The sequence below is a fragment of the Rhipicephalus microplus genome, unplaced genomic scaffold, assembly GCF_043290135.1.
Source record: "Rhipicephalus microplus isolate Deutch F79 unplaced genomic scaffold, USDA_Rmic scaffold_34, whole genome shotgun sequence".
In the NCBI taxonomy this organism is placed as follows: Eukaryota; Metazoa; Arthropoda; class Arachnida; order Ixodida; family Ixodidae; genus Rhipicephalus; species Rhipicephalus microplus.
Genome location: NW_027464607.1, coordinates 1,724,031 through 1,734,957, shown reverse-complemented (window position 1 = coordinate 1,734,957; position 10,927 = coordinate 1,724,031). Strand labels below are relative to the sequence as shown.

Below are 10,927 nucleotides of genomic sequence, written 5' to 3'. Positions count from 1 at the left end.
TCATTAAGCAATTGCTAGCTTTGTCAGGCGACATTGAATTAAACCCTGGTCCTACCACTCGCTCTAACGTACTCGACTCTTGCGAATCGCTACAGTCGAGTGACGTAATGACAGCACATAAAAACATCCAATCTGGTCAAGCTTCCATGCTACAAGAACTTAAGGCAATCCAGCAGAAACTGTCTCAAAACGATGATTCGATCAGGGAGATGAACAATAGACTAACTAAAATAGAAAAAAAGACTATGAATCAGTATTGGGCATAAAAACACAATTGGACAATATCAGTAAGCTTTCAGACCAAAATGCACAAGATGTCACTGCAATCATGACGAAACTGGATGACATTGAAGACCGAGCACGTCAATCGAACCTCGTTCTTTTTGGTTTAAAAGATCGCGAGCGTGAAACTTGGGCCGAATCGGAAGCCTGTGTGCTCCAATTTTGTAGCAAAGAATTAGAAATCAGTCTTGACGCAATAGATATAGAAAGGGCTCATCGTTTAGGTAAATATAATGCTAACAAAAACCGACCAGTCATTATTAAATTTGCACACTTTAAGGTTAGGGAGAACGTACTGTCGAGTGGGCGCAAGCTAAAAGGTTCGAACTATCGCATATCGGAGGACTGTCCACCTAACACACTTAAAGCCAGAAAACTTCTCGGTGAGTTTGGAAGGGCAAAGCAGCAACCTTACAAACTCCGTCATGATAAGCTTATCATTGGCAACAAACCTTTAATGTACGATCATAAGACTAACAAAGTCGTTCAGCGCCCGTTAAACACATAGGCCCCAGCAGTACTATTCCAACCAGGAAATCATTCTTCTTTCTTCATAATAACATTAGAAGCATTATTCCGAAAGTAGATGGCTTACAAAATCTAATTAGCTCTTCAGAGTCAGATTTGTTCGTAATAACCGAAACTTGGCTTAACCCTTCAATAGCAGACTCAGAGCTGCTACAATATTTCCCTCCACGCTGGGCATTGCAATCAACACCTCAACATTTTTCGACGTGACCGCACTAACAAACGTGGAGGTGGAGTGGTGATAGGCAGTCATAAAAGCCTTCAATGTACAGAAATTCGTGTGTCCTCATGCTTAGAAATCACGTTCATTTTCTGCAATGCTTCTTATCCCCCCACGATAATTGGAGTTTGTTATCGCCCTCGCGGTCTTGACCCCCTTTTTGTACCGAATTTCCACGTGGCTATTCACTCTGTAACTAAAACTTTGCGTAATTATCCGATACTTCTCTTCGGTGATTTTAATTTTCCAGCAATTTCGTGGAATAATCTGGCAAGCACAGCCGCCAAACACGGTCCTGAAAGCGATTTCGTCAACTCATGCCTAACATTTGGACTAACGCAACTCGTCACTGAACCCACACGTCAAAAGTCTACCTCCTCCAACACTCTAGATCTTATCCTCACTTCCGAGCCTGACAAGGTTTCCAAGATGACGTTCTTGCCTGACTTAAGTGACCATTCAGTGATTCATGGTACCTACCTCTGCCAACTAACACGCTCGTCTAAAATAACAAAAACGATAACATTGTATAACAAAGGAAACTATTCCGCCCTAAACAATGAATTTGCAGAATTCGCTACTTACCTGCTAGCCGATTTTTCGCAGCGCTCTGTCGAGACTAATTGGTTGCTCTTCAAAAATAAAATCCATGACCTGTTCATAAACTACTTGCCCACCATTACCGTCACCAAAAAAAAAAGACGTCCCCATGGTTCACAGCTACACTAAAACGACTCAATAATAAAAAGAAAAGACTTTTTAGATCAGCAAAACGATCTAATAACATTTCCGCATGGAACAACTACTACGCTGCGGAAAAAGCATTCAGCACGCATGCTATGAAAGAAAAACGTTCTTTTTACTCTGTGGGGTGCTGACACCCCCCCTGTAAAGTTGTCTGCGCCGCGTGGCGCACGTGTCTCGCCCCAAGGCTTTGTTTCGGTAGTGAACACCGCCGGGCGATAGGTGGCGTTGTGTTCACTTTGAGTACCACTGTTGGTAGAGTGGTAGCGCCGGCGGTGGCCCCTGGCGGAAGGCAGGCCTTGGTGGTGGGCGAGCGTTGAGCAAGTCTCTTCTGCGCGTGGCGGCTGCCACGAACGGTTGTCTGTATAGCGTGGGTCCCCGGTGTTCGGCACCGCGGGCTTCGCGCCGGGGTCCCACGTGGAAAGTCAGGCGTTGGCGCCGCCGCCTTGGGTATGTGTTAGTGTGTGTTTATCATGTTATTGTGTGTTTAGTGTGTCACTGCGTTATGTTGTTTGTATGGTAGCGTGTTAATGAAAATTGATGTAACATTCGGCGGACGATATCGCCGTCTGAATTAGTTAATAAATTTATGTATGTTGTGTGCGTTTGTACCGACCACCGACCGACCGCGTCTGCTGTGTCCGTTCGCTCCAAGAGCGTGGCGTGGCGATACGCTCGTTCGCCTCGCCGAGACCCCACACTGGCGCCCAACGTGGGGCTCTTGGAGTATAGGACGACAATTTTTGCGGTTCGGTGCAAACTTTGTTAGAGCCGGAGTGGAGTAGGCCTAGGGGGGACTTCTCATTGCTAGCGTTGGCGGTGTGCTTTGTTGAGAGCGAGGAGATCGGTTTGTAACGTGTTTGAAGTTGTCGGCAGGTTGAGTTTTATTATTTTTTTGCTCGCAAGTGTTTTTTTTTGTTGTTGTTAGTTTTCAAAAACGTTGTTGAATCAGGACGAGAGCCATGCGGTCCGCATCCTGGGGTGAGCAAGGCCTAGAGCACGTGGTTTGTAGGCCAGGCCCGAAGCGAGTGAGTACGGAAGGCTCGTGGGTGGTCCGATTTTCTGTAAATAGCTTCTTCTATATCTTTGGGCTCAGGGAGCCGGGCGTCGTTGCTGTCTGGTATTGCGGCTCGACGCCGAGGCGTCGTGACACCGCCCGGGGCGGTGGACGCCGATTGCTCGATAGGCTGCTGTGTGCGGCGAGCGATAGGGCCACCTCACAGAGTGGACGTCTTTTCGCGGCTGCCTCTTCTGCGCCTAGGCTGGGTGCTGGGTGGATGCCGGTTGTTGCCGAGCGACTCATTAGGCCTAAGGCTCTGCGCAGCCGCCTGTCACACGTGGCACAACTAGGTGGACCGTGGCGTTGAGGTGTTGCGCTCTGCTTCCCTCACTTTTTTTTCTTGTGAGCACGAGTTAGGAAAAGTGATTTTTGTTTTATTTTGATGGGCGTCTCGGCCGCCACCGATGTATTAGCTAGCAGTACTGACCAACGTACCACGTGGACGAAAAGCTCGAAGCTCCCTTCCCGAGGACCTGCTTGATTGTTTTCTTTTAAGTTTTTTTTTGTTGTTATTGATGCATTCGGCGGGAGGGATGTCATCCACGGCCGGCTGTCCTGCCCATCCTCAGCGTCGCTGGCCAGGAATGTGGTCGTGAGGTCGGGCGATGGAGATGCCTGGGACCTGCGCAACTGCCTGCAGTCCGGCGCCCTCGCAAGTGCTGGTCGCAACTGGAAGACGTGTCGGCGCTAGCGACGGATCGTCGCGCCGACGGCAATGTTGCTGTTGCGGGGCCGGTACTGAGGTGAAGTCTAGCCGGACAGTGCAGCAGTGTCGACCAGCGGCGATGTCGTGGTGCAAGGACATTATGGTCGTGCGATATCATTTTTTTGTTAAAGCTTGTGTAGCTAATTTTTGATTTCGGGATATGGTTGGATTTAAGGTTGGGGGAATGTGGGGTGCTGACACCCCCCCCCCCTTGTAAAGTTGTCTGCGCCGCGTGGCGCACGTGTCTCGCCCCAAGGCTTTGTTTCGGTGGTGACCACCGCCAGGCGATAGGTGGCGTTGTGTTCGCTTTGAGTACCACTGTTGGTAGAGTGGTAGCGCCGGCGGTGGCCCCTGGCGGAAGGCAGGCCTTGGTGGTGGGCGAGCGTTGAGCGAGTCTCTTCTGCGCGTGGCGGCTGCCGCGAAAGGTTGTCTGTAGCGTGGATCCCCGGTGTTCGGCACCGCGGGCTTCGCGCCGGGGTCCCACGTGGAAAGTCAGGCGTTGGCGCCGCCGCCTTGGGTATGTGTTAGTGTGCTGGGTGTGTTAGTGTGTGTTTATCATGTTATTGTGTGTTTAGTGTGGCACTGCGTTATGTTGTTTGTATGGTAGCGTGTTAATGAAAATTGATGTAACATTAGGCGGACGATATCACCATCTGAATTAGTTAATACATTTATGTATGTTGTGTGCGTTGTACCGACCATGTCTACTGTGTCCGTTCACTCCAAGAGCGTGGCGAGGCGCTCGTTCGCCTCGCCGAGACCCCACAACTCACAGACTTTGCCGGCCATGTTGACCAATAACCCGAAGAAATTTTAGAGCGTTATCAACCCTCAAAATTCCCAACCACTGGCACTGTTTGATAATCATAACCTTCTGGTCTCCGACGATGAAGCCACCGAACAACTTAATCATTTTTTCTCTTCCGTGTTCACTATCGAACCTAACGGCAACTTACCTTCATTTCATCTTCGTGATTACGACATGATGCCGGACATCACGTTTTCTCAACAGAGCATTGCTAAATTAATCGACTCATTAAAGCTTACATCTTCTTGTGGCGCCGATGGCACCAATGCTAAAATGTTAAAAAACACACAGCCTATTGTCAATGTGATATTATGCCATATTTTTCAGCAATCACTGTCTTCAGGAGTGGTGCCGGAAGACTGGAAAGTGGGTAAGATTGTTCCAGTCCCTAAAAAGGGCCCTCCATCCCAGCCTAGCAGCTATCGTCCCATCTCGCTCACTCACGCATTTGCTCTAAACTAATGGAACATGTGATCTACTCTAACACCGTCAAGTTCTTAAACCGCCACAACTTCTTTCATCATAGTCAACATGGGTTTCGCTCAGGATTATCCTGCGACACACAACTTGCTTCATTCTACAATGACATCAGTTCTAGCGTTGACCTAAATATACCCACCGATGCCCTCATTTTAGACTTTGAAAAAGCATTTGACAAAGTTCCGCACCAATGGCTACTCCTCAAGCTTTCTTGCTTAAACATTAATACATCGACGTTCAACTGGATTTGTAGTTTTCTGACTAATCGGCAACAATTTGTGTACGCTAACAACCATTCATCTAACCCGTAATCTCTGGCGTCCCACAGGGCACAGTACTCGGACCCCTACTTTTCTTAATTTATATAAATGACCTCCCAGCTAACATTTCATCAAATATTCGTCTGTTTGCAGATGGTTGCGTCGTGTACCGTCCAATAAAAAACCCTACCAATATTGCTATACTTCAAAACGACCTTAACCTTATTGAATCCTGGTGTAACGACTGGATAATGTCTTTAAACGTAAATAAGACATCGCCACCGCCAGCACAAACTACTGCCCACATTCGCTCCTTTTTTGTTGCAACCGCCCGGGACTGGAACAACTTGCCTGCCTTCGCCATGCACCACTCCGACCCACATGTATTCAAGACCATGATTGAATCCTTAATATGTTGCTAATTATGCCCATCCCTCATGTAATACCCCGACTGGGGCCTTTGAGGTATACTAAATAAATAAATAAATTATACAGCGTCTGTTCACAAAATGGACTGAAAATACCGGCGATAGGGCAACCCGTGGCCAGAATTGGTCACTTCGTAGGAGCCATGATCGGCAGCAAAGCTCGTGCCGTCATTTTTACTCGAACATGAACGCTGAGGTACGTTTCAGGATATGAGGGTTAAATGCCACTCTTTGACGTCGGCCGCATCAGCTATTGGGTTATTTTTTATATTCACCTGCGATAGTTTGCATGATAGTGTTGATGATGATGATTATGATAATTCCACAGCCATGGCTCGTACCCACTTAGAGGGATTGGCCAAGAATCGATGACTTAATTCAGTAAGATTTTTTTATTCAATGACGAAAAGAACTTCGTCTTCCTCCGCTCATCCACTGGTGATCACTGACGTCGCTGTTGTGCTCAGCGCAACACGAAGCAGGGGCAGGTTCATACCAGTGACGTTTGCAGTTGGCCTGGGGCGGAAAACTCCCCTCACCATCCGTCCTGCCTTCGCATTCGACGCAAAGCAGTGTGAGTGAGCTCGTCATCAGCAGTGCGAGTGAGCTCGTCGAAACAGGTAGGCTTCAGTGACATGGTGGAGAGGTCGTCTCAGTCGCTTCGACGTGAAACAAGACGCAGAAGAGGCTAAAACATCATAACTCACGCCTTAATTTTCTTCCACGACACCACCGCTTGATTCGCAGTACTCGAGCGGCAAGGAACCGGCGCGATGCAGAATCGGCGATCGTCGCGTACATTGCGCGTCGTTCAACGCCAGGGATCACCACCCGACGAGGTTGTTTCGGTCAGAGAGGCCAGGAGACAGTCACGGATATTACGCGTCATCCCTGCGATACCGCCGTCTCCACAACTCATCCGCGTCATCGAAGGTTCACCGTTAGAGTCCCCTGGACAAGCAGTGCGCATTGTGCAGGAGGGGGCTTCGAAGTGTGCCTCACCTGATTCTTTCCATGGCGACAGGAGCACAGAGCGGTCGTTATCCCCCGGGCCAGAGACCATCCGTATGTACCGGCGGCACTCAGAGCCAGCGCGCCAAGCCAGCGCGATCCGCGAAATGGACATCAACGAGGACGAAAAACGTGTTTATTTAGTCAGGAGCAACGAGTCTGACAGCGAACCGCACATAAGAATCACTGGGGAGCAGTCAACTACAAAAGCCGTCCTCGTGCGCCAAGATTCACCCCCACCGGTCACACAGAAGGGATTCAAGGAAGCCGCACCCCTGCAACAGACATTTCATGTGCACCAGAAAGAGCCTCCACCTCCGCTTAAACTGCGAATCATCAAGGAGCCGCCAGATCCCCCAGAGACATTTCACCTTCACCAGAAAGAACCTGCCAAGCCAGCTCAGCTACACCTTATCCGTGAACCAGCGGATGGTCCACAAACTTTTCATGTTCACCAGAAAGAACCTCCGGGGCCGCCGCAACTGCACCTTGTAAAGGAGCCACCGGGACCGCCTCAGACCTTCCACATTCACCAGAAAGAGCCACCCAGCCCACCGCAGCTGCACCTTATTCGCGAGCCTTCCGGGCCACCGCATACCTTCCATATTCACCAGAAGGAACCACTGGGGCCGCCAGAGATACATATCATCAAGCAACCGTGTCCTCCGCCGGTGCCCGTGCACATTGTACAAAGGGAGCCTGCGCCACCTCCGGAGATCCATATCATTAAGCAACCAGCGCCACCGCCACAGACGTTCCATGTAATTCAGAAGGAGCCAGCCCCACCCCCGCAACTGCACATTGTCAAGCAGGCCGCGTCGGTGCCGCCCCCTGTACACGTCGTGCAAAAAGAGCCCGCACCACCGCCACAATTGCACCTCGTCAAAGAGCCACCTCCTCCAGCCCTAACGTTCCACGTGTGCCAGAAGGAACCAGTCCCACCCGCTCAGCTGCACGTCATCACAGAGCCGGCGGGCGCCCCTCAGACTTTCCACGTGCACCAAAAAGAAACCGCGCATACGCCTAAGCTGCACGTTATCAAGGAGCCCGCGGGGCCACCTCAGATTTTCCATGTGCACCAAAAGGAGCCCCTGCCACCTCCAGAAGTGCACGTCATCAAGGAACCTACGCCTCCACCCCAAACAGTGCACGTGCATCAGCAGGAGGTTGCACCACCACTCAAAATTCAGCTTATCAAGGAAACAACCGCGCCACAGCAAACCATTCATGTGCACGAGAAGGAAGCGACACCTCCCCTTAAAGTTCAGGTTATCAATGAAACGACCCCACAACCGCAAAACATCCGCGTTCTCGAGAAGGAATCTGCACCACCCCCAGAGGTGCACATAATAAAGGAAGCGACTAAAATGCAACATAAGATTCTCGTGCTCGGAAAAGACACTCCTCCCCCGGAAGATGGCGTTCTCGAGGAAGCGGCCCCTGTCACGCAAACAGTTCGGCTGCCTAAGGAGTCTGCAGCCTCACCGAAGGTGCGCTTGTTTAAGTCACCCGTCGTCTGCGGCCACCAGGAAGGTGGGCAAGAGTCTCCGCTGACCATTACGCAAGTAAGCAAGGAGGAACGGCACCGCTCTGCACGCACCTTTGAGTCAAGACCGCAGTCGCCAGCCCACGTCCGGGTCCCAAGGAGTGCGCCGCGGTCGCCGACGCAGTTGGAACATCGCCTCGATGCATCGTCTTCGAGCACCGTCACAAAGATAAACATCATCGAGACGGCCACAAGAGGCTTCCCGCAGCGAGCCGAGGTGAGAAAAAGTATGACTTAGGTTAAGCACATAGAAAGTAGACCGTGGTCAAGATCTGGTGCGCCCACTGCAGCTGCTGCCAAGCAATCTAGCTTGCCATGAACTCATTGAGAAAAACAATTGATTATCCTGAATTGTTCCTTCGCTCGCGTTAGGTTATGTTCTTATCTTTTTTTATTTTTTATTTAAGGAATACTGCAGACAGTTTTTCACCATCCTAGCAGGAGAGGGTTACATAAGGTTCCTAACACAGAGGTCAAAACTAGAAGAAGTCGGAGCCTGCACGCAGTCGGAAGGCAGTGAATTCCAGTCTTCAATGGTTCTTACAAAAAAGGAGTACTTGAATGTGTTATTTTTAGGAGCATATGGTCTTACAGTTTTTGAATGATTTAACCTTGCTGAGCGCTGAGGAGGTGGCAGAATGTACAATTCTTTATTTAAACCAGATTCATTGTTGTATAGTTTATAAAAGAAGACTAACCTTGCAATTCTTCGCCTACATTCCAGTGGTTCCAGTTCACATTTATTTAACATTTCAGAAACGGAGGAGAGGCGCCTAAAGTCTGAAAAAATGAACCGTGCGCTTAGCCGCTGAATCTTTTCCACTTTATCTATGTCTTTCTTTAAATATGGGTCCCACGCAAGGGATGCGTATTCTAGCACTGGTCAAACTAGGGTTTTATAGGCTGCAAGTTTAACTTTCCAATCACATGACCTCAGCTTCCTTCTTAAGAAGCATAGCTTCTTGTAGGCCTTGGCGCAAACGTTGTCGATGTGAGCGTCCCAGCTAAGTTTCGTATTAATGGTCAATCCCAAATATTTTACGGTGTTAACAAATTCAATACTTTGGTTACGGACGTGGTATTTATATTTAAGAGGAGTTTTCTTGTGTGTTACTGTAAGAGCGCAAGTTTTTGAGTAGTTAACAACCATCTGCCACCTCTCACACCAGTCAGCAATTTTGCACAAGTTGTCGTTAAGCAATGATTGATGCAAGGGGCTACTGACAGTTGTATAAGTAACACAGTCGTCTGCAAACATTTTCACAGTCACTCCCGCGTCAATATCATCGCAAATATCATTCACATAGTTCAAGAACAAGAGTGGTCCCAAGACCGACCCCTGGGGCACTCCTGACAATACATCAAGGTTTTGTGATTGGCAGCCGCTAATTTCTACAAACTGCGTTCTGTTTTTCAGATACGCAGAAATCCAGTCCACTAGGCGGGGAGCAATCCCTACACGCTGCATTTTTCGTATCAGCAAAGAGTGTGGTACCCTATCAAAGGCTTTTGATAGGTCCAAAAATATTGCATCTATTTGTTTTCTGTCATTGATAGCATCAGCTAAGTCGTGTATGACTGATACGAGCTGGGTCGTCGTTGATAACTTTTTTCTAAACCCGTGCTGGAAGCTGCCTAATATGTTTTTTTGATTCCAAGAACGAAGTTATCTGGCTGGAGAAGATGTGCTCAAGTAGTTTACAGCAACTACTGATTAATGATATTGGCCTGAAGTTCGAAGCGAGCAGTTTGCTTCCATCCTTGTGGACCGGGACAATTTTTCCACACAACCAATCAGTAGGTAGGCATCCGTCATCCGAAGATTTATTGAACAAAATATATAAGTAATGTGAAATAATATCCGCATAACGCTTCAAAAAGGCATTAGGGATACCGTCAGGGCCAGAAGACTTCTTGGTATCAAGTTTTAGAAGAAGAAGGCGAATACCATTTACATTTAAGTCTATATCCGGCATTACGTTGGGCGAGAGAGGAGATGGTTCCGTGGGATTATTGGTTAAACTCTGTTGACTGAACACACTGTGGAATGTTCTGTTTAGCTCATTAGCAATTGCGTAAGGATCAGTAACTGCGCAGCCATCAACGCGAAGCTATTCAACAGATTTTTGTTTCCGGACAAGTATCCCCAAAAATTTTGCGGAGCGTTTTCCATGAAGTTAACAAGTGTCGTTCCAAAAAAAAAAATAATCTCGAGCGGTCCGTATTTTGTGCTTCAGTGTTACTGAGAGGGAAGATATGGCCTGGTTATCTTTACGCGCTGCTTTACGTTTTCTTGATATTGTTCTCTTCAATTGTATTATATCGCGTGTTATCCAGGGGTTACACCGTTTCTTTTTCTGAAATTTTAGTACGAATATATCAAGACACGATGCAGTAACGTTTTTAAACATATTTCACAGACTTAATGCGTCTCCTCCTGCCTCAAAGTCACCGAAGCACAAACCAAGTTTATCTATAATAGCTTCGTCATCCGCAGCAGAAAAATTAAAGACACTCTTGCTCGCAGAATTTTTTTTTGTCAGGGCAGAAATTCGCGGTAAGTAAAACCAGCTTGTGATCAGAGATTCCATCATAAACACTGGCCTTAGTGTCATCTGGAAAGTTTCCAACCAATAGAAGATCTAGTACACTTTCAGTGCTTCGAGCAACTCTGGTAGCATCTTTATCAAGTTGAACGAGATTAAAGTTCGGCATCTTGCCCCGCCGCGGTGGTCTAGTGGCTAAGGTACTCGGCTGCTGACCCGCAGGTCGCGGGTTCGATTCCCGGCTGCGGCGGCTGCATTTCCGATGGAGGCGGAAATGTTGCAGGCCCGTGTACTCAGATTTGGGTGCA

General features: G+C 48.4%; 1 protein-coding gene across 1 annotated transcript in view; it reads left to right on the top strand.

The window, feature by feature from the left end:
• The first annotated feature begins 5,984 nt into the window (after nt 1–5,984).
• LOC142786840 (uncharacterized) overlaps nt 5,985–10,927 on the top strand; it is a 61,940-nt gene continuing 56,997 nt past the window's right edge. The window contains exon 1 of the mRNA XM_075884527.1: nt 5,985–8,290. Within this exon, the coding sequence (XP_075740642.1) occupies nt 6,290–8,290 (2,001 nt within the window). The 5' untranslated portion in view covers nt 5,985–6,289. The remainder of the gene's footprint in view (nt 8,291–10,927) is intronic.